The following is a 23,319-nucleotide window of genomic DNA, read 5'->3' as shown; positions in this document are numbered from 1 at the left end:
CCACACCCAACACATGTCCCTGATGAGCCAGAGTTCTTTTATATCAAATAAAATGATAAGTCAACAGTACGAAAAGTCTACATGAGCCTACTGAAGCCTCTGGCACAACAACACTTTCATTATTACGTCCCTCTGAAGGTCCTTATTATCTCAACGATCCTGTCTGGCAGGTTAATCTAAACATCTATCTCTGTTGAGCAAAACAGCTTCTAAATATGGCAAAGGAATGAATGTGACCCAGGTCGGACAACCAGGAGTTGGGGAGGTGGTGGTGTAGTGGTATTGTCACGGGACTGGTGGTCCAGAGACCCAGGGTAATACTCTGGGGAAGCAGGATCGAATACCGCCCTGGTATATGTTGAAACATGAATTCAATAAAAATCTGGAATTAAAAGTCTCAGGATGAAACCATTGTCGATTGTTGTATTAAAAGTCCCAGCTGATTTACTAATGTCCTTTAGGGAAGGAAATCTGAAGTCCTCACCCAACCTGGCCTACATGTGACTCAGATCCACAGCCCTCTGAAATGCAAGGCATTCAGTTGTATCAAAACCACTACAAAGTGTAAAAAGAAAGAAACCAGACAGATCCAGGCACTGGAAAAATAACGGCAAACTCTGACCTGTCGAGCCTGCAAGGTCCAACTTACTAACATCTGGGGGCTTGTACCAAAATTGGGAGAGCTGTCTCACAGACTAGTCAAGCAACAGCCTGATAGTCACGCGTCCCAGACACCATTATCACCATCCCTAGGTTTGTCCTGCCAGCAGCAGAGGTGGCAGCACAGTGCTATACAGTTGGGAGGGACAGTTGGTGGAGTCCTCATCACTGACTCTGGACCCCATGAAGTCTCATGGCTTCAGGTCAAACATGGAGAAGGAAATCTTCTGATCACCACATTCTGTCCGCCGTCAGCTGATGAATCAGTACTCCATGTTGAACACCACTTGGAGGAAGAACGGAGGGCGGCAAGGGCACAGAATGTACTCGGATAGTGCACTTCAATGTCTACCACCAAGAGTGGCTCGGTAACATCACAACTGACCGAGCCCTAAAGGACATAACTCTTAAACTAGGTCTGTAACAGGTGGTGAGGGAACCAACACATGGGAAAAACATATTGGACCTCATCCTCTCCAACCTGCCTGCCGCAGATGCAACTGTCCATGACAGTATATTGATGGGAGTGACCACCGTACAGTCCTTATGGAGACAAAGTCCTGTCTTCACGTTGAGGATACCCTCCATCGTGTTGTGTGGCACTACCATCGTGCCAAATGGGATAGATTCAGAACAGATTTAGCAACTAAATACTGCGCATCCATGAGGCACTGTGGGCCATCGGCAGCAGCTGAACTGTACTCAGTAACCTCATAGCCCAGCATATCTCTCGTTCTACCATCACTACCAAGCCAGGGAATCAACCCTGGTTCAATGAAGAGTGAGGAAGGAATGCCAGGTGTAGCACCAGGTATACCGAAAAATGAGATGTCAACCTGGTGAAGCTACAACACAGGGCTACTTGCATACCAAACAACATTAACAGCAAGTGATAGACAGAGCAAAATGATCCCATAAGCAACGGATCAATTTTAAGCTCTGCAGTTCTGCCACATCCAGTGGTGAATGGAGGTGGACAATTAAACAACTCATTGGAGGAGGAGGCTCCACAAATATCCCCATCCTCAATGATGGAGGAGCTTAGCACATCTGTGAAAAAGAAAAGGCTGAAGCATTTGTAATAATCTTCAGCCAGAAGTGCCGAGTGGATGATCCATCTCGGTCCCTCCAGAGGTTCACAGCATCAAAGATGCCAATCTTCAGCAAATTCAATTCACCCCATTTATGATGCACAAGTGCCAGGCCATGACCATCCCCAATAAGAGTGTATCAAACCATCGCCTCTTGACATTCAAAGGCATTATCATCACTAGATCCCCCACTATCAGCATTTTGGGGTCTACAATTGAGCAGAAACTGAACTGGACTCGCCATATAAATACTGTGGCCACAAGAGCAGGTCAGAGGCTAGGAATCCTGTGGTGAGTAACTCATCTCCTGACTCCCTAAAGCCTGTCTGCCATCTACAAGGCACAAGTCAGGAGTGTGATGCAATACTCCCCACTTACCTAGATGAATGCAGCTCCAACAACATTCAGGAAGCTTGACACCATCCAGGACCAAGCAGCTTGCTTGGTTGGCACACCTTCCACAGGAATTCACTCCATCCACCACCGATGCACAGTAGCAGCAGTGTGTACCACCTAGAAGATGCACTGCAGGTACTTACCAAGGCTCCTTAGACAGCATCTTCCAAACCCACGGCCACTCCACCAAGAAGGACAAGGACAACAGATACATTGGAACATCAACACCTGAAAGTTCCCCTCCCAAATCACCAACACCTGAAAGTTCCCCTCCCAAATCACTCACCATCCTGACTTGGAAATATATCACCGTCCCTTCACTGTCACTGGGTCAAAATCCTGGAACAGCCTCCTTAACGGCACAGTGTATTTATCTACGCCACATGGACTGCAGAGGTTCAAGAAGGCAGCTCACCATCACCTACTTAAGGGCAACTAGGGATGAGCAACAAATTCTGGTCTAACCAGCAAAGCCCACTTCCCGTAAAAATGAATTTTTAAAAGTTGGTTGTTAATAATTCAAATAATTTATGGGTTGGCACCTGGAGAAAATGAAACTGGCCTTGAAAACTCCCATGTGTTGTAAAAACCCAGTTGATTCATGAATGTCCTTCAGGGAAGGGAACCTGCCACTCCTATCTGGTATTGTCTAAATGTGACGTCAGTCACACATTATGGTTCTTCATGCCCTATGAAGTGACCCAACAAGCGATTCGATTGTAAAAACTATTACTAATTGGTGAAGAACACTATCATTACCTTTGGAGACCAACTAAAGATGAACAATATATATGGGCCGGGATTCTCCAATAATGGGGCTATGTCCCCATGCCCATCACAAAACGCGTGCGAATCACTCTCGGCTTACCTGGAGTAAGTCCAGAGTGATTAGCATGCGTTTTTTCACGGGCGTGGGGAGCCCCATTATTGAAGGGTGATTCTGCGATTTGCAGGTGGTCTAGCAGGACCCCGGAGTGTCCCTTCCAGCTCCGGCTGCCGATACGGCGCCCTGCACTTTCGGTCGGGGATCCGCGTATGCGCGCGGTGGTGGCCTGTGCCGGCTGCCCCGCATGACATGGCCAACCCACACCGTGGACCGGCACCAAGAAGATAGGGCCCCCCCCCCCAGATCACGTGCCCCACGGATAGGTGGCCCCCAATCCGTAGTCTGGCTGTCCCGGAGGCCTCCCCCACCCCCGTGACTGAGTCCCCAGCTGCCATGCCGACTGCCCGCCGGGTGGAACCATGAGAGAACGATGCGGGCGGGAACTCGGCCAGTTGCACTTGGAGAAACGCCACAGAGGCCTTTGTCAATGGCCCCCGACCGGCGCCGCGTCGACTGCGCGCACCCGATTGGCGGCGATTTTCCAGGGACCGGAGAATCGTGCAAGCGGCATCGGATCTGATCTCGGGTCTGACGCCCATTCTCTGCCCCCGCGCCGAGCACGATTTCAGCGCATAAGCTCAGAGAATCCCGCCCGTGGTCCCTCCACACATTTCAGAAGCAAACACAAAATATGCTTTACATTTTCCACATTCCTACTATCCCGGTTCACCCTTGGGTAATCAATTCTATTTAGCTCAATGTAATCATCTTTTGTAAGCTCTTGTCATTGTAATCTGTAGAACTTCAATTTCTGTCCCAGCCCTATCCTCCTCAGTTAATAGGGCTGCCTTTCTCTCGGCCCAGGCCAATACCTAAACCCTGGGCGCGATTCTCCACTCTCACGCCGGTTGGGAGAATCGCCTGGGCCGCCAAAATTTCCAGGGACGCCGGTCCGACGCCCTCCTGCGATTCTCCCAAGCGGCGGGAACAGCCCGGTCGGGTTTCGCGGGCCGCAGGCCGGAGAATCGCCGGAGACACCCAAAATGGCGATTCTCCGGCACCCCTGCTATTCTGAGGCCCGGATGGGCCGAGCGGCCAGGCCAAAACGGCGGGTTCCCCCCAGCGCCGTCCACACCTGGTCGCTACAATCGTGGGCGATGCGTGAACGCTGGGGGGGCGGCCTGTGGGGGGGCGAGGGGGAATCCTGCACCGGGTTTCACCTGGAATGTGGGGTGGCCCGCGATCGGTGCCCACCGATCGTCAGGCCGTCCTCTCTGAAGGAGGACCTCCTTCCTTCCGCGGCCCCGCAAGATCCGTCCCCCATCTTCTTGCGGGGCGGATTTGGACAGGACGGCAACCACGCATGCGTGGGTTGGCGCCGGCCAACCCGCGCATGTGCGGATGACGTCCGTTATGCAGCGCCGGCCGCGTCATCTATGCGGCGCCGCTTTTACGCGGGCGATAAGGCCTGGCGCGGGTAGATGACGCGGCCCCGATACTGGCCCATTGTCAGGGCCTGAATCGGTCAGGACCGGGGCCGTTCCGCGCCGTCGTGAACCTCGACGGCATTCACGACGGCGCGACCACTTCGGCGTGGGAGTGGAGAATCGCGCCCAGGTTGTTTCCTGTAAAATAGACCACAGTATTCCAGTACAGAAATGTTTCCAATTTGGTACTTCCTGAAAGGTACCTCAGTCATTGGGAGTGGATATTGGAAATCAGTGTATACACGGTGTCAGAAGGTTAAACACAATATACACTTTAATGTATCATGTGTGCTCTGAGTGAGAGTGGTTCCTTAATGGGAGGGCAAAAATCAGTAAAACTACCTGTCAGGCGTGGTCTTCAGTGATACAAGTGCCATACAAAAATCAGTAAAACTTCTAAATTGTAGGATAATTTTAACTCTTGGCTAGTGGGGAAGATTGGTGTGAGTGAAGAAAGGAAAACCAAGGAAGGACATCAGCTTGCTTGATTTGTGCCACTTCCTATATATTTTACTGGAAAATTGAAACTAACTCCCTCCCACACGAGTAGGAGGAGGGTAACTGACCTCGGTGACGGATTCTCCAGTTTATTATTCCCCTCAAGGGGGGCTGCTTACCAGCCTGGTAGTTCTTGGTGAATCTATCCTTGTATGTCAACATTGAGGCTTGGCACCACAGGCCAAGCTTCCAGTACAAGCAAGTGGGCTGAAGAGAGACAGATGCCAATCTTGTTGACTTGAGGTCAGTAGAATTGGCAGATCCTGCCTTTGGCCAGTCCGCAGTGCATTCTGGGTTAATCCTCGATATGCAGCTCCACTCCTGCTGAGTTTCACCACCCAGAAGGCAAGGGACGCCCTAGTTGTATCACGTAACTTAAAATGAGGGAGGCAGCTTTCAGAGGACAAGCTAATGGTGATCCATTGCTAGTGTGTAGTCAAATGTCTGGTGGTAAATATGGTATGCAAGGAAAGCTGTTCTGGTACTGGACAAACAATACAGAGGTTTTGTAACATCCTTCAACAAAAGAGATTTGCCACCACTATCTGGTCCAGCCTCCAGTGCTACATTGGCTATTAATGCTCTCAGAACAACTAGGTATTAACAATAAATGTGGCCTGGCTAAGCATCAGTCACATCCCAATATAATTTTTTCTTTAACTCAAAGACTCCCAGTACAATCAAAATCTATATGCAATATAAAGCTCACTGCTAGTGGGATTTCCCTTGGCTTTTTAATACTCCACCCTGCATACTCCCCATCCTCCCTACATCCTCCACATATGGGTCCTGAATCTTCTGAGGAGCAACAATCACCATGGGAGTCAGTGGGGAATTGCAATGAATATTGGTGGTCAGCCTACCTTCAGAAATAGAGACGGAAGGGAAGTGTTGAGATGGACCATGTGAAGGAGTGAGAGGGGTGGAAAGTGTAAGCAAAAAAGGAAAATTAAAAAAAATTTTAAATGAGAAATGTTTCCAGGTCCAGAAGAAAGCATAAAGTGGCACCGCACCGTCATCGATAAGTCAGAAGAAGTGTGGGAAGGGGTCTGAGTAGGACGACAACAAGTAATGTTCCACATACCCCACAGAAAGACAAGCATAACTGGAACCCATGCTGGTATTCATAGCCATACCTTTTATTTGCAGGAAGAGACACGAGTTAAAGGAGAAACTATTGAATGCCAGAACAATTCAACTAGGCGGAAAAGAGTGCTGGTGGACAAGAATTGCTCAGACTCTCCTGGTGGGGGATGGAGCTGTAAAGAGATTGGATGTCCATAAAGAAGAGGTTAGGCCCAGGAAACTGCAAATTGTTGATATGACATTGGGCATCAGAGGAATGTAGGTGGGAAGAAAGAGAAAAAATGGAGTGAAGATAGGGAAAGGTTAGTTCAGTGGTTCAGGAACAGGCTGACACGATGGGAATGCCAGGACAGTCCGGATTGTGGATTTTGGGAAGGAGGTAAAAGTGGACTGTATGGGGTTGAGGTACTATGTGGTTGGAAACTATGGAGGGAAGATCTCCAAAGGAAATAAGGTCAGTGACAATCCCAGAAACAGTAGCTTGATGATCAGAGCTGGGGTCAAGATCCAAGGAGAGGTAAGAAGAAGTGTTCGAAAGTTGGCACAGTGCAAGTTAGTATGCATGTCCTTGTGTGTATTCTTAGGTCAATGTAAAAGCCTCAAAGTCAAAAAATGTTGCCGCCAAGTGAACATGTTATCGGTTTATCTGAAAACGTAAGAGTGTAAAGTCTCTTTGGGAGTTTGGGGGGGGGGGGCAGTTCTTCTTCATATTGTAGCCAATATTTATCCTTCTACCAACATCACGCAAAAAGAGATTAAATGACTGTTTCTTATTGATGTTTTCTTCATGCAAATTTCCTACATTACAACAGTGATTAGCCTTCAAAAGTACTTCACTGCCGAAGAGCTTTGGGATGTCCTGAGGGAATAAACTACGCTCTATATAAGTGTGAGTCTTTCTAGCCGATTCAAGCCTCACTCCAGAATTTGAACTGAAATTCCAGATACGTGCCACATTATTGTTGGAGGTGCATTTCTTTCATGGTATATAAAAATGCCAGGACATCATAAAGAAATGCAAAAGAGGTCTCAAAGGCCTGATCAACAATTCTCTGAAACAACACAGCACAAAAAATAACTAATCATTCATTTCAACAGTATTGTTTTGTGGGTGCTTTGTACAGAGTGCTCAATGGCTGCCATGTTTAACTACATTAAAACAGCTGCTTGCATCTCGACATAACTCATTGTTAAGGGTTCGGAGAGATATCCAAGTGGCCTGAAATGGTACTCTAAAATTGCAATGTATTTTCTTTTCAAATTCCGCCAGGCAGTGCATTTACCCATTGAGCACTGGAAATTAGTGCCAGGGAAAATAGACTCTATAGATTAGAGAGAAAAAAAACAAGAAGATATTATTCTCTCTCCCCCATCCTAATCTTCTTCCACATGCCTCCAATTTGCAGTACCTGAAGCTGCCAGCCAAAAGCAGCAAGGCTTGGTTTGAGAGTCAAGTCAGAAACATATTGGAATGATCTGCACTCTGCTGATAGAATGAACACCAGTTCCAGGCAGACCAGGCTCGCAGCCAGAAACTCATTGGCTCGGATTCCGAGCCGAGCACAGGGTCAAGCCAACAGCACGCTAACAGGTGATTGCCGAGACCCGGCACTGCACAGAGTGCAGTCTGCTATCCAAGTACAGTTTCAAAAAAGTTCCAATTAAAACTACTCCCCCACCTCCTTGCTCGTCAGGCTCCACTAGAACAGTCGCTTTATAGTCACTGACGGCAGGTGTTAAATGTGTCATTTAAATCCAACCCCCTCTCCCAACCTCTTCCACTCTGCTGAAGGTGTAGATTCCTGTGGGCACTGCAATCCCGTGACAGCTCTTCAACACTTTGACCAAATCGTTATTCGGGAGAGAGAGTGATTGCAAGTTGCTCGTCTTGAGGGGCAGAATCAGTGGTATGGGGGAAGTGGGTGGCACTAGTGCTGCCAGCATTCTGCTCCCACAGAACACTAACATTTCACACATCACTATTTAACGGTTTTGGCAAACAAGGTTAGCCTATTGCATGCAGCAAGATTCCACAAACAGCAATGAGTTGTACATTAATTGCATTTTGGTGGTATTGGTTGTGATAAGCATGTTGGCCTGGGATATCAGGAGAACTCACTGCTCATCTCTTGAAGATCTATCTGAAATGGCAAGCAAGAGCTCAGTTTAATGTTTCAGCTGAGGTTATGGCACCTCCGACAGTAATCCAGATTGTGCGGTTAACTCCACGATTTGGCCTTGAACTCCAAGTTTTCAGACCCAAAGAGACAGTGTAATACCAACTAAACCTCGAAATTGGTGTCAGTTGATCTTGGCTTGGTATGGGGAGGGGGGGGGGGGGGGGGGGGAGGGGGAGAATCACTTGTATTTATGCTCAAAATTGCCATCCAGAAGGTCCTACTGGAGTGTAGATTTATGTAAAATTGGGTGGGGATAGGCTAGGGAATTCCACAGCTTGGTTTAATTGGTACTACTCTCGCTGCAGAAAATGTAAATTTGTAATTACCCTTACGTGGCCTACAAGGATACACAAATCAATCTTGCCGTGGAACACAAGCTTCACCGCTAATGGTGAAGGCCTGCCCAACTGGGGCACATTACCTTGCTCTGTAAATGCCAGCCCGAACTGAACATAGAACATAGAACATTACAGCGCAGTACAGGCCCTTCAGCCCTCGATGTTGCGCCGACCTGTGAAACCACTCTAAAGCCCACCAACACTATTCCCTTATCATCCATATGTCTATCCAATGACTATTTGAATGCCCTTAGTGTTGGCGAGTCCACTGCTGTTGCAGTCAGGGCATTCCACGCCCTTACTACTTTCCCCTGCAACAGCCAATCAACAGCTCCGCTCTACTGCCCTCTGCTGGATGCTTGTCTTCACTTGAACAGCTAGGGTCTCTTGCTCAGGTACACCTTCAAGTTAGGGTGAGCACAACGGAAGTATGCAAATTTCCCCCGCAACAGCCAATCAGCAGCTCCGCTCTACTGCCCTCTGCTGGATGAACTGGGACCGACATTGTTCTCATCCCGAGTGGGGCTTCTTGTAAGTACAGTACCATAGCGGCCGTTTCCGTTCACCTAAATAAACTTCTGTTTACTTAGCTTTTGGGGCCTGCTGGGTCTTCATAGAGTCCGAGGTGTGAAGATAATGAAAGAGACTTGGGGCATGACTCATGGCATCATCGAAACAGTGGAGGGGAACTTTACCCATGAGCTAAGATGGCCAAACAAGGATAAAATGGGGACAGGAAAAAAAAAATCAAGTCCATTTCCGATGCTCAAAATCACCTCCCTCATGACCATTGCTAATCTGACATGATTGCTTGAGTGCGAGGTGTACTCCGCTAGGGAGGGGGGGGGGGGGTGAAAAAAAGATTTGCAAAAGTCTCATCTCACTTTCCTAGAGTTTGGTCTTTCATGATCCTGAAAACTAGGCCAAATGTGCCAATCCTTGTTGCAGCAAGGGAATAGACTATCTCCCTGTATTCGCAGATCACTAAGCTAAGAAGCAAAAAGCAAAAAACAAAGACAAGTTTTGAAACCGTCTTTATATCTCGCAGCTAATTTCTCCATCTCAGTTTCAGGACAGTTCCATTTTCAATTAAGCCTGTCTTTAGTTCAAATCCCCCATTAGGCTTGCCCCTCCTGACCTCTAATCTTCTCCAGTCCCTACAACTCTATACATTCCTTTATTTCATAGAATTTACAGTGCTGAAGGAGGCCATTCGGCCCATTGAGTCTGCATCAGCCCTTGGAAAGAGCACCCTACCCAAGACCACACCTCCACCCTATCCCCATAACCCCACTTAACTTTTTTGGACACGAAGGGCAATTTAGCATGGCAATTCACCTAACCCGCACATCTTTGGACTGTGGGAGGAAGCCGGAGCACCCGGAGGAAACCCACGCGCACACAGGAGAACGTACAGACTCCACAGAGACAGTGACCCAAGCCGGGACCTGGAGCTAGGAAGCAACTGTGCTAACCACAATGCTACTGTACTGCATTATTCTGGGTTCTTCTGCATCCCCCTCCTCTTTCGCCCCAACATTGGCAGATGTACCTTCAGCTGTCTAGGCATCCATCTCTGGAATCTCCAGTTTGAAATGAAATGAAAATCGCTTATTGTCACAAGTAGGCTTCAAATGAAGTTACTGTGAAAAGCCCCTAGTCGCCACATTCCGGCACCTGTTCGGGGTGGCTGTTACAGGAATTGAACCGTGCTGCTGGCCTGCCTTGGTCTGCTTTCAAAGCCAACGATTTAGCCCTGTGCTAAACTAGCCCCTAGTTTCCAGTTAACTCTGCCTTTCCAGTTACCTCTCCTCCTTTAAGCCAACCTAGCTATATAGCTAAGCTTTAGGGTTACCTGTCTAATATCTCCTTGTATGATTTGGGTCTAATTATATCTGAATTAAAACAAAATTATTTCATGGAATGTAAGCCTCTCTGGCAATACCATACAATCCTGAATTGCCCTCGAGTAGAGTGGCCTTCTCAGCCACTTCAGAGGACAGTTAAGAATCAACCACAGTTCTGTGGGTCCGGAGTCAATTGTAGGCCGGACCAGGTAATGATAGGGGGTGTGATTCTCCCAGCCCGGGGCTGGGCCGGAGAACCGCGCGAACGGGCCACGCCGCCCCAATGGCGGCACGTGATTCTCCGCAGATCGGAGAATCGGCACCATTGGCGCCGGTGTGGTTGGCGCAGTGCCGGTCGCGGGCCACTCTACGTGGCCGGCCCGCCGATTCTCCGGCCCAAATAGAAAAGAACCGAGTCCCGCCGCCGCCGTTCCAATCTTCTCTGGGCCGGCGGGACCTCGGTGTTGAAGGGTCGGGTGGTGGCCTGTGGGGAGGGGGGGTCCGACCCTGGGGGGGGGGGGGCCTCCTGATATGGCCTGGCCCGTGATCGGGGCCCACCGATAAGCGGACCGGCCTCTGTGGCTGGGGGCCCCTGTTGTCCTGCACCATTTTGTGTCGGTGCCGACACGTTGAAGGAAGCCACTGCGCATGTGCGCGTTGACACCGGCGCGCATGCGCAGATCCCGCGGCGCACAGTTTGCGCTGGGATTGGCAGCTGGAGCAGCGCAAACTGCTCCAGTGCCATGCTGGCCCCCTGTAGGGGCCAGAATTAGTCCTGGGAGCGGCCCATTCGCGCTATTGTAAAACGCAACGACGTTTACGACGCCATGGGCACTCTGCCGCGGGATTAGAGAATCCCACCCAGGAGGTTTCCTTTCCTAAAGGGCATTAGTGAACTGGATTCTTTTTACAACAATTGATGGAAGATTAATGGCCTTCACCGTGAACGGCAATGACGTAGTCACGTACAAGAAGTGAAGTGTTCATCAGAGTTCAGACTAGAGCCAGTATGCAACTGGGGAAATGTTATTTTTTTATAAATGAGACGCTTTGGCCTGACATGACATACTGTGACGGGCATTGACTGTTCGCCAGTTTGCTGTTTATTTCAGCCCCACCTTGAGGTTGTTTGGAAACATTAGAATGGTTCTTCTTCCTCACCCAGCTTTTAAAGGAAACTAAATGTAGAACCAGGGACAATTACAGCAGGCTAGATTCTTCTGCCCTGCCTGCCGATGGGCAGGACGCGGACCGTGTAAAGGTCCATTGACATCGGGCGGGAATTTCCTGTCGCCGGACAGGAGTGGCCAGAGAACAGTATCTACGAACGTGGTTTTCCCATTCCAGTCACATGGATTGTTTAGTTCAGGCAGGACAGGTAAGAACGGAATTGACACAAGTACAAGCTTCAAATAACTACACTGCTGCACTATGAAAATCATGAAGACTAGCTTCGCATTCCAGATTTTCTAAACTGAATTCATATTCCACCCACTGCCATGATGGGATTTGAATCCATGTTCCCAGAATATTAGCCTGAGCCTTTCGATTACAAGTCTACCACTAAGCTACCATCTCCCCATGAGTACACTCCTATGAAGCACCTTAGCAGGGGCTGTTTAGCACAGGGCTAAATCGCTGGCTTTGAAAGCAGATTCCAAGGCAGGCCAGCAGCACGGTTCAATTCCCGTAACAGCCTCCCCGAACAGGCGCGGAATGTGGCGACTAGGGGCTTTTCACAGTAACTTCATCGAAGCCTACTTGTGACAATAAGCGATTTTCATTTCATTTCATTGAGCATCTTTCTATGGTACAGATTCTATATAAATGCACATTGTTTTGTCCCCTATAATTGGGCTCAGCACCACTAAGTTAAAGAGATGAGTCAGCCAGGCAGGGAGTCCTGCTCCTGTAAAGTATTCAGACATGTACAGATGTCAGAGCCTGCATGAAATTGGGCATGGCTAGCGATTGCTGTCACTACTCACTGCTATTGGTCACAGATGAAAAATTGCCAATCAAATAGAGTTTTGAGTAAAGCAGCACTGATGAGCCTGGACAACCAAGGTGGTTGAGAGGTACAAGAAACTTTCACCAATTCAACACTCTGTGGCAAACAGTCAGTGCCTAATACATTATGTAATATCAGGCTAAAGCAGATCATTTAAAAGAACAGTTTTCTGGGCAGCACGGTGACGCAGTAGTTAGCATTGCTGCCTCACAGCGCCGAGGTCCCAGGTTCGATCCCGGCTCTGGGTCACTGTCCGTGTGGAGTTTGTACATTCTCCCCGTGTTTGCCCCCACAACACAAAGGTGTGCAGGGTTGGTGGATTGGCCACGCTAAATTGCCCCTTAATTGGAAAAAATGAATTGGGTACTCTAAATTAAAAACAAAAGAACAGTTTTCTACCCAATTACACACTGGCTCTCATCTAAAGTTTGATGAACACTTCCTGTACATGACTATGTCATTGCCCTTCCCGGTGAAGGCAGTTTACTCCAGCCACATCTTAGCAGTTGCTTGGAAAGATTAGAATTGTTCTTCTTCCCCACCCTGCTTTTTAAAGGAAACCAAATTTACAGGCAGAAACAATGACACCTCCTATGAACATGGTTTCCACATTCCATCACAGGGATGGTTTAGCTAAGGAAAGACAAAGGGCAGCACGGTGGCGCAGTGGGTTAGCCCTGCTGCCTCACGGCGCCAAAGTCCCAGGTTCGATCCCAGGTAAACAGGGGATTTGCATAAGTGCAAGCTTCAGGTACTGCACTGCATAAATTACAGCCTCCCCTTCCCACAGGTTCCTGTGGGTGCATCCGCTTGCGAAAACCAATTCCGGAGCTACTTCACAAACTGATGAATTGGGAGTGGGCCAGCTGGGGTTGGCAGGTGGAAAAATTCTGATGAGAGACATCGCCGAATATATGCCAGCTCCTCAAAGATCTATAATCGGTCAATGGAATATGAAGCCATCTTACAAATATCTGGTAGGAAATTATTTTTGTATTATGTTGTGGAAAGGGAGTGTTGACCTGCACCTTTACACAGCATCAACTGTTGCTGCAGCTGGAAACCAAAGCCACCACCCTTAACAGTGTGTGTGATGTGCAAGTGTCTCTCTCTCTGCATGTGCGTCTCTCTCGCGACATGCTGTGCATGTGAGAGAGAGCGCAAGTGTGTTGCTCAGTGTGTCATGTGTGTACAAAAGTATGTGTATGAATGTGCCCGTGTGTATGAGCATGCATCTCTATGTGTGCGTGTCTCAGTCTGCATGTCATGTGTGTATGTGTGAATGAGTGTGTGTGAGCGTGTATCTCTATGCATGTTGTTGTGTGTGTCAATGTGAGTGTCTTCCTCTGTGCGGGTGCCTCCTCTATTTATGTTCCAGAGATTTCCCTGGGGTGGGAGCAGTAGTGCTCCCACAGGGCATACTAGGAACTGTTGGGCATTCCTGTCAAGTGCACTCACAATCATATGGTATCCCACACTTTCTCCCAACCTGCCACAGAGTTTGGTCAGCAGTTGGGCCAGGCCTATCAAAAAATAAGAGACCTAATCCTTCACATTGACAAGTAAAGGCTTAAACTAATGACCCAATTCTACAAAAAAATAAGGTGGTTTATTTTATGAACACATGGAAAGAAGGAGATTGAAAGTTGCATCAGAGCTCTTGAGAGCCGGAGCTAGAGAGAAACATTTAAATAGCTTCTCCTCATCCAGTGAGACCTGTTGAAAAGTGTTGAAATACAGGACTAGGATAAGAGCAGTGCGAGCTGCAATGCCCACCCCATGAATAAACGCACTGTCGGGGGTCTCAAGACATACTTGAGCATTGCCTTTCCTGGAGCGTTGCCCTGGTTCAATGTGCAACCTCATATTGAAGTCAAAATATGAAAAGGAACTCAATAGGAAGACTTCCTGTTAAATAATGTTACACAACCAGCTCACCAAGACCTAATGACGAGCTCAGCCCTGCAAAATGGCAAAGCCATGATGTGGTCAGGTAATTAGTGTTTCAAGAATGGTCCACTGCTCTCTGCTCAAGTAGTTGATCAACTGGGTGGTAGTGTAATCATGCTTAGGTAAAGGAAAAGAAAGGCTTTAAATTTATCTAGTGTCTTTCATGGCCTCCCAATGCACTTTACAGCCAAGGAACTACTTTTGAAGTGTAGTCACCTTGTAATGTAAGAAATGGACAACCACTTCCTGCATATCAAGTTTCCACAAACAGCAGTGAGATGAATGGTCTGATTAATCCATTTTACATGTTGATTGAAGGATAAATATGAACTGGGACACTAGAATTCCCCAGCTCTTATTGTGCTATCCATGAGAGTACAGATAGGGTTAACATCTTCTCATCTGGAAGACAGCACCTCGAGCAGAGCAAAACTCCTTCAGTGCTGTAGCCAAGTGTCAGCCTGAAATTTGGACTCATGTCTCTGTTAAGATTTGAACCCTCTCACTCTGATGAGTGCAATGCCCTTTCCAGTGAATGAAAGAAAAGTCCCGTGACACAATTGGAAGATGAGCAGGGGTGTTTCTGCACCTCTCCCCCCCCCCCCCCCCCCCCCCCCGCCTACCACTTCCCCAGTGCAATATTCATTCTTCACCCAACATCACGAAAACAGATTACTTGGTCATCATCACAATGCTGCTTGTGGGATCTGGTTTTCATAAGTTGGCTGCTGTGCTTCCGACATTAGTTACCAAACATCAAAAAATACGTTATTGGCTGTAAAGTGCTTGGGGAAATTCTGAGATTGTGAAAGACATAAATTGCTTTGAGGTCTGACATTCATCTCCAGCAGTGAATAAGACTGTATTCGGTCCTAATGCTTGGGAATAACATCATAAAAACAATTACTACCAACATCCATTTACTTCCACCAAACTTAGAACAGACAGCAAAGACTGAGGAGTGATGGCTTATGTCTGCCCCAGTGAACGGGTACTTGGAGGACTGAGAAATTGGCAACAGGCACAGTGGAAATCAAAGTGCGAGAGTGACAGAGTGGATTACAATAATAATAATCTTTATTGTCACAAGTAGGCTTACATTAACACTGCAATGAAGTTACTGTGAAAAGCTCCTAGTCGCCACATTCCGGCGCCTGTTTGGGTATACAGAGCGAGAATTGAGAATGTCCAATTCACCTAACAAGCATGTCTTTCGGGACTTGTGGGAGGAAACCGGAGCAACTGGAGGAAATCCACACAGACAAAGGGAGAACGTGCAGACTCTGCACAGACAGTGACCCAAGCCGGGAATCAAACCTGGCACCCTGGAGCTGTGATGCAACAGTGCTAACCACTATGCTACCATGCACCCATAAGTTGGGTAAAATAACCAGCATCTGTCAGCGAAACAGAATGGATTTGTGAGCTGCAGAGAGAATGAGAGAAAGCAGACATTGTTGTAATATGCCTATAAGAGAGAGAAGGGGGGAGGGGGGGATTATTTGCCATGTGTGGAGCAGATTCATAGAGAGCTCCTGGCAGAGCATGGTATTAAGCTCAAGGGTCCTGCCGAGAGGAGAGAAGAGGCAGGTTCAGGGGTGGGGTTTGCAGAACATGGCAAAAACTTCATTCAACCCTTTGGTCTGAGCTTTAGGACTGGGTAAGGGGCAGAACAGCTATGGAGGGTGTAAAGGATTCCTCCAAGGGTGAAAGTGAAGACCCATGTTGCATGTGTCCTCCAGGGAGGAAGAGACAACATTCACCCACTGCCTGTGGTGTCAATTCATAACGATGAAGATTACTTTAACTAAACATCATTCAGCGAGCAAAACTTTGATTATTTAAAGGGGAAACAACCTTTACTAATTGATCAGCAGTCCCAGTGAAGAACAACAGAAGGTGAATGTTTAGTCTGTTCAGTTTATACCACAGCAGGATGACTTAAAATTGCATATTTCTGGAGAAATTACTTAAAGAAAAATTTGCGGTTTTATGAAGAGTAACAGTTTACAAATACCTTCCACTCAGCTCATGGTGGCACCAACCAACATATGTGGAAACGACAGTGAGTGATATTGATAAAGGTGATGAATGATGTTGATAATGTTTTGGTGGCAGGCCAGAACTTAGCTCCAATTCACTTGACTTGGTAATGTTAGTCGATGAAGATTAATGGTCCCAGGATATACTTGTTTAATTTCGCAAAAATGTTAGCACATTTAAGGTTCGCTCTATCTCTCTTCACCCCCCCCACCCCCCCTCCCCCCACCTGTGCGAAAATGACAGAGAGCAGATTATCAGCACAAACTACCTCTTAGCTTCTGACCCTTTAGGCTGGGCAGGAGAGATACACGTCCGATGTGGGTGCGAAAGTCAAAGATATTACAATTAGGGAATGTCCCTAAATTATCATTTTTTTTTAAAACGCGTGTGCCCGTCCGTTAATTTCACCAACTGTAAAATCTGGACCTCAAAATAATAATCACAGGAGGACAGACCTTGCTGGACAATGACCTTTCCGCAGATCGGACCGCTCCGTTTTGCCAGGCAAAGAACCGGGGGTCCTCCCATCGCAGTCTGGCTAAACGGGGACACGGTCCCTTTAAGACAGGTGCTCCGTGCAGAAACTTTAGGCTGCACCATATCCCAGGCAGTTTTTATCGGCGGACACCGCCTGGGTCTGCATTTCAAACTGCTTAGCACCGGACTGAGGTGTTTTTGCCCCTGGTAGTTCACGACAGTTTGGAGACGTTTCCTAATGAGAAAAACATTGCATTTCTCCAATAACGCCTGGATTACAGTTTGGATTAAAGAGATGGGAAGGTCTTGGGGGGGGCGAAGGATCGTTGCCGTCCGATTTTATTTATTGCAAAATAAATTTCATCTAAACAAATAAAGAGCTTGTAACTGTTCGAGTTACAAGAAGGTAAATTTCCAACTTCATCCAATGTGCTTAATTGTTTTAAAAAACGTGCTTTATATATATATCCACAAGGTGGAAAGGATTTTTTGGGAATATTATTTTGATCTTACTTATTACGTTCCGTCTGAAATATTGAGAATATTATGGGGTGCACCTTTACTTGTTCGGTACTTGTTTACCCCCCCCCCCTCCCTCCTCCTGCTCGACCCCAGCCTCACTTCACACCCCGAGTAAACACAGGAGGCTTGTTGGGATGGGAAGGTTGGCAGATTCCCTGGGATTCGATCCCCGATCTTTTTCTCCCTTCAATTTTGATTCCACTGGGATTTTGGAGTGTGTATGTGTGTAAAACAGCATGTGTTATTATAGCTGGGAACTGTAAAAGCAAGCCTCCAAAATACAAATGAATCGGGTGGTCCCACTGAAAAAAAGGAGGAAGGTCTCTGAAATAAAAATACTTGTCTGCATAACTCGGAGCCATAAAAAGATGACTTCCAGACCCCGAGTCTAACTCAGAGCTTGATACAGACCCGCGCGATCCAGCATTTCAAATGTCCCCCACACAGTGCTGCCCTCTCAACTCACGGCGTTTCACGCTTCCCATGTTTGACAGATTAAGCACGCGTTTAAATCTCCTTTTTCTGTTGCAGGAGAAATAAAATACAGAAGTCAGCAAGTATTAGGTAGTAGCTGAATCCATGCGGGCAGGAGCAATAATTCACAGGAAAATGCAAACCCCTCACCTCTCCCAAACACACTGCCTTCTCGCCCAGCAGTGAACTTTACAGTATAGACCATTGCAGTAGGATGTAGCATAACAGTACGAGAGAGACACGTTTGCAAAAGATCACGTAGCAAGCCTTTCCAGCCTCCCAAAAAACATGAATCAAATTAAAATGTGTGAGCAATCCGCCCAAAAGGGATCAACCGGCATTCAGGATAGAAGAAATATTAAAATCCAACTTGCACACAGAGCAACCTGCAGCTAGGAGCTCTGAAGGACCCGCTTCAATATCCAGAAGGCAGAGAGAGGCGCACCCAACTCATTGAGGATGGGGGGGGGGGGGGCAGGATTTATATACATTTGCTCTGGTCACCATAAAAAAACACACACACAAAATATTGACATTAGAAATTCAGGGGGACAGTGAAACAAAACACCGCTTCAAAGAGGTGAAAAAGCTTGAAAAAATAAAGAAGTTTGGAGGAAGGTTTGGGGAAAAAAACTTAAGTTTTGACAAAAAGTTTTTGGAGAGTTGGAGAAGAAGGTTTCGGAAGTTTCCAGGACGTACCCGAAATAGGCAGTGGTGTTGCCGATGGTCAGGAAGACTATAACAGCGAAGATTTGCCATCCCAGAGAGCGGTGTCCATCCAGCATTTTGCTGTAGCGGCTCGGAAGCTGACCATCTCGTTTCGCATTGAGGTTAGTTTCTGGTGAGCTTCGCGCGATCGCGGCTCCTTCTTATAGAGCAGCCCGAGAGAGCTCCAGGGCCAGGCGCAGGCGCGCTGGCCGCTCCGCCTCCCCACTCAGCCAGCAAGAGCCACAACAAGCGGAGAGAGCCCGGGGAGGGTGGAGCTGCACTCAGGGAGTCGCATAGCGGCTAAATAGCGAGAGGCAGGGAGAGGGAGTTAGTTGCAAACAGGTTGGGATCCGACACACAGGCAGAAAGGATGCAAGTGGGCTGGAATCAGGAGGAGAGAGAGAGAGGTTTCTGGCGTGAGGGAGGGGAGTGGAATTACTGAAAGAGGCAGAGAAACATCCAGAGGAGGACGAGGTGGATTCAGGCAGACAGAGTTTGAAAGAGGAAGGGAGAGAAAGCTGCCATCTGAGAGAGCCCGTTTCAATTAGACAAGGGGTGCAAGAATTAGATGAAGTGAGAGACCAGGAGAGACCACTACAACTGGACTGGGAGTGTAGGAATCAAACTGAGAGAAAGAGAGGGAGCTAAAATAGACTGAGAATGGGGATTAGACAGAGAGGGAATGTAGAGATTAGGCAGAGAGAGAGCGAGAGAGAGTAGAAATTAGGCAGGAAGAGATAAAGTCGGAATAGATTGAGAGGATTAGACAGAGAGTGAGGTTTAGACAGAGATTATTAGACAGAGAGCGTGTGGGGATTAAACAGAGAGAGGGTGTGAGGGGTTTAGCTAGGTAGTGAATTAGACAGATAGTGAGTGAGGATTAGAGAGAGGAAAGAGTGTGATGATGATAGAGAGAGAGGGGATTAGACAGAGAATGTGGGGATCAGAAAGAGAGATTGAGGCTTCAAAACAAAGTGTGTGAGAATTAGAGAGAAAACGTGGGGTTTAAACAGAGAGCGAGTGTGTGGGCGGATTAGAGAGAAATTGGGAAATAAAAAGAGAGTATGGAAATTCGAAGGAGAGGGGATTAGACTGAGAGAAAGAGGGAGAGAGTGGATAAAAGGGAGGGAGAGATTGGGGTTTAGAGAGAGCGTGTGGGCAATAGAGGGAAATAATGCAGGAAATAGATTGCAAAAGAGAGGTGGAAGTAGACAGAGAGAGAGGCAAAAATGGAATTATACTGAGAATGTGGTGATTAGAGAGAAAGAGAGTGTGGGGATTAGACAGTGGGAAAATGTAGGGATCAGAGAGAGTGTGTGGGTTATTAGAGACGGATAGAGTGTGGCAATTAGACAGAGTGAGAGTGTGGCGATTAGAGAGAGAGTGTGTGTGGATTGGAGAGAGGGAGAGAGTGTGGAGATTAGCGAGAAAGTCAGTGTTGTGGGGAGTAGAGAATGAGAGAACGGGGATTAGACAGAGAGAACAAGTGGGGGAAAAGAGTGTGTGTATGTGAGAGAAAGTGTATATTTGTGGGGATTAGAGAGGGAGAGGGGACTACAAAGAGAGAAGGCGTGGGCATTGGAGAGAGGGAGAGAGCATGGGATTAGACAAAGAGAATGGGGATTAGAGAGAAAGAACAGAGTTTAGAGATAGTGTGATGATCAGACAAAGAGAGTGACAAAGTTTGAGGATTCAAAAGAGAGTGTATGGAGATTAGAGAGAGAGTGAAGATGAGAGAGCTGAGAGTGTGTGGGGACTAGACAGAGAGTGTGTGTGGGGATTAGACAGGGAGAGAGAGTGTGTGGGAGGATTAGAGAAAGGGCTAGAGCGAGAGTGTGGGATTAGAGGGAGTGTGTGTGGGGATTAGCGAGAGGGAGAAGGTGTGAAGACGTGAGAGAAAGTGAGTGTTCATAGGGATTACAGAGAGCGGATTGCAGAGAGAGAGTGGGGATTACAGAGGGAGACAGACAGAGAAAGTGTGGGTATTATACAGAGAGCTCTGGAGAGAGAGAAGAGAAAGTGTGGGCATTGGAGAGAGGGGGAGAGTATGGAGATTAGACAACAAGAGAATGGGGTTTAGAGAGAGAGAGAGAGTAAAAATTAGAGATAGAAAGTGTGATGATTAGGCAGAGAGAGAAAGAGAGAGTTTGAGAATTCAAAAGAGAGAATGTGTGGCGATTAGAGAGAGAGAACATGTGTGGGGTTTAGAAAGGGAGAGGGGGATTGGAGAGAGAGATACAGAGCGAGAGAGGGGGAATTAGAGAGGGGGAGAGGGAGAGAGTGTGGAGATGAGAAAGAAAATGAGTGTGAGAACTGGAGCGAGAGTGCGAATGGTGGTTAAAGCGAGAAAGTGTGGGTATTGGAATGAGGCGGAGACTCTGCAGATTAGAGAGATAATATAGGAATTAAAGAGAGCATAGGTTTTAGAAAGAGAAAGAATGTGGAGATTAGACAGAGAGAGAGTGGGGATTAGAGAGAGAGAAAGTGTGGGGATTAAATTGAGAGAGAGTAATTAGAGAGCGTGTGAGAGGATTAGAGAGAGGGAGCGACTGGATTAGAGAAAAATATAGGAATTAGAGAGAGTAGGTGTTGGAGAGAGACAAAGTGTGCATATTAGACACAGAGAGAGTGGGGATTAGAGAGACAGAAGGTCTGGGAATTAGAAAGAGAGAGAGTGGGGATTAGCGAGAAATTGTAGGAATTAGGAGAGAGTTGAGACTAGAGAGAGAGTGCGGTGATTAGAGAGAGACAGAGTTTGGGGGTTAGAGGGAGAATGTGGAGATTAAAGAGAGAAAGGCTATGTGGGGATTAGAGAGAGAATGGGGATTCAAAAGAGTGAGTGGATATTAGAGAGGGAGTGTGGTGATTAGACAGAAAGAGACTGAGTTTGGGGATCAGAGGGAGAGTGTGAAGATTAGAGAGATAGAGAGGGTGTGGAGGTAAGGGAGAGAGAGAGTGCATGGGTATTAGAGAGAGGGTGGGGATTAGAAAGAGTGTGTTGAGATTAGGGAAATAAAGTGTGTAGGTATTAGAGCAAGAGTGGGGATTTGAGAGAGAGTGAGTGTGGGGATTGGTGAGTGAACGTGTGTAGGGTTTAGACAGAGAGAGACAGGGTATTAGAGAGAAAGAATGTGGGGTTTAGAGAGAGAGTGGGGTTTAGATAGAGAGTGAGTGCGGTGATTAGACACAGAGAGAGTGTGGGAGAGTGAGAGAATGGGGCTAAAACAGAGAGGGAGTTGACACGAGAGAGAGTGTGTGTGGGGGGATTAGAGAGATAAAGGGTGGAGTTTAGAGAGAGAGAGAGAGTGTGGTTATTAGAGTGAGAGAAAGAGAGTAAGGATTAGACATTGACAGAGTGTGGTGATTAGGGACAGAGATAGAGGAGATCAGACAGAGAGAAAGAGAGTGTGTAGGGATTCAAGAGGGAGAGTGTGGAGGATTAGAGAGAGAGAATGCGTGGAGTTTAGAGAGAGGGGATGAGACAGACAGAGTGGGGATGAGAGAGAGAGCAAGAGAGAGAGGGATTAGACAGAGAGAGAGTATGAGGATTAGACAGAGAGCGAGAGAATTTAGGGGTTCAAAACAAAGTATGTGGAGATTAGAGAGAGAATGTGAAGATTAGGGAGAGGCAGAGAGTGTGTGGGGATTATACAGAGAGGGGGGGGGGGATGAGAGAGAGAGAGTGTGTGGTGTTTAGAGAGAGAGAGTGGAGATTAGAGAGCGAGACCAGGGAAAGACAGACAAAGTGTGTGGGGTTTAAAGAGGGAGAGAGAGAGAGTGCGGTGATTAGACAGAGTGAGTATGTGGGGATTAGAGCGAGGGTGTGAGTGGGGATTAGAGAGAAAGAAAGTCTGGGGATTAGTGAGAGGACGAGACTGTGAATTAGAGAGAGATCATTTAGGAATGAGTGAGAGTAGTTTTTAGAGAGAGAAAAACTGTGTATTAGACAGAAAGACGGAGTGGGAATTAGAGAGAGAAAAGGTTGGGGATTAGAGAGAGAGTGTGGGGATTAGAGAACTGGAGAACGTGTGGGATTAGACAGAGAGAGAGAGAGTGGGGATTAGAGAGAGAGGGAGAATTTGGAGATTAAAAAGAGAGATTTGAGATTAAGAAGAGAGTGAGATTATGAGGATTCGAGTAAGAGTAACTAGTAATTTAGAACAAAGAACAAACAAAGAACAAAGAAAAGTACAGCCCTGGAACAGGCCCTTCGGCCCCCGAAGCCCATGCCGACCGTGCTGCCCATCTAAACTAAAATCTTCTACACTTCCTGGGTCCATAATCCCTCTATTCCCATCCTATTCATGTATTTGTCAAGATGCCCCTTAAATGTTACTATCGTCCCTGCTTCCACCATCTCTTCCGGCAGCGAGTTCCAGGCACCCACTACCCTCTGTGTAAAAACTTGCCTCGTACATCTCCTCTAAACCTTGCCCCTCACACCTTAAACCTATGCCCCCTAGTAATTGACCCTTCTACCTTGGGGAAAAGGCTCTGGCTATCCACTCTGTCTATGCCCCTCATAATTTTGTAGACCTCTATCAGGTCACCCCTCAACTTCCGTTGTTCCAGTGAGAACAAACCGAGTTTATTCAACTGCTCCTCATAGCTAATGACCTCCATGCCAGGCAACATCCTGATAAATCTCTTCTGCTCCCTCTTTAAAGCCTCCACATCCTTCTGGTAGTGTGGCGACCTGAATTGAACACTATACTCCAAGTGTGG

The 23,319-nt window shown here is 47.3% G+C and overlaps 1 protein-coding gene across 1 annotated transcript in view; it reads right to left on the bottom strand.

Moving 5' to 3' along the window:
• wnt9a (wingless-type MMTV integration site family, member 9A) overlaps nucleotides 1-18,735 on the bottom strand; it is a 110,759-nt gene extending 92,024 nt beyond the window's left edge. Inside the window, exon 1 of the mRNA XM_072468185.1 lies at nucleotides 18,586-18,735. Coding sequence (XP_072324286.1) covers nucleotides 18,586-18,671 — 86 coding nt within the window. The 5' untranslated portion in view covers nucleotides 18,672-18,735. The remainder of the gene's footprint in view (nucleotides 1-18,585) is intronic.
• Between the last annotated feature and the right edge of the window lie 4,584 nt (nucleotides 18,736-23,319).

The sequence above is a fragment of the Scyliorhinus torazame genome, chromosome 11, assembly GCF_047496885.1.
Source record: "Scyliorhinus torazame isolate Kashiwa2021f chromosome 11, sScyTor2.1, whole genome shotgun sequence".
Taxonomy (NCBI): Eukaryota; Metazoa; Chordata; class Chondrichthyes; order Carcharhiniformes; family Scyliorhinidae; genus Scyliorhinus; species Scyliorhinus torazame.
Note: the sequence above shows the minus strand (reverse complement) of the source record. Positions and strands in the feature narration are given on the sequence as shown.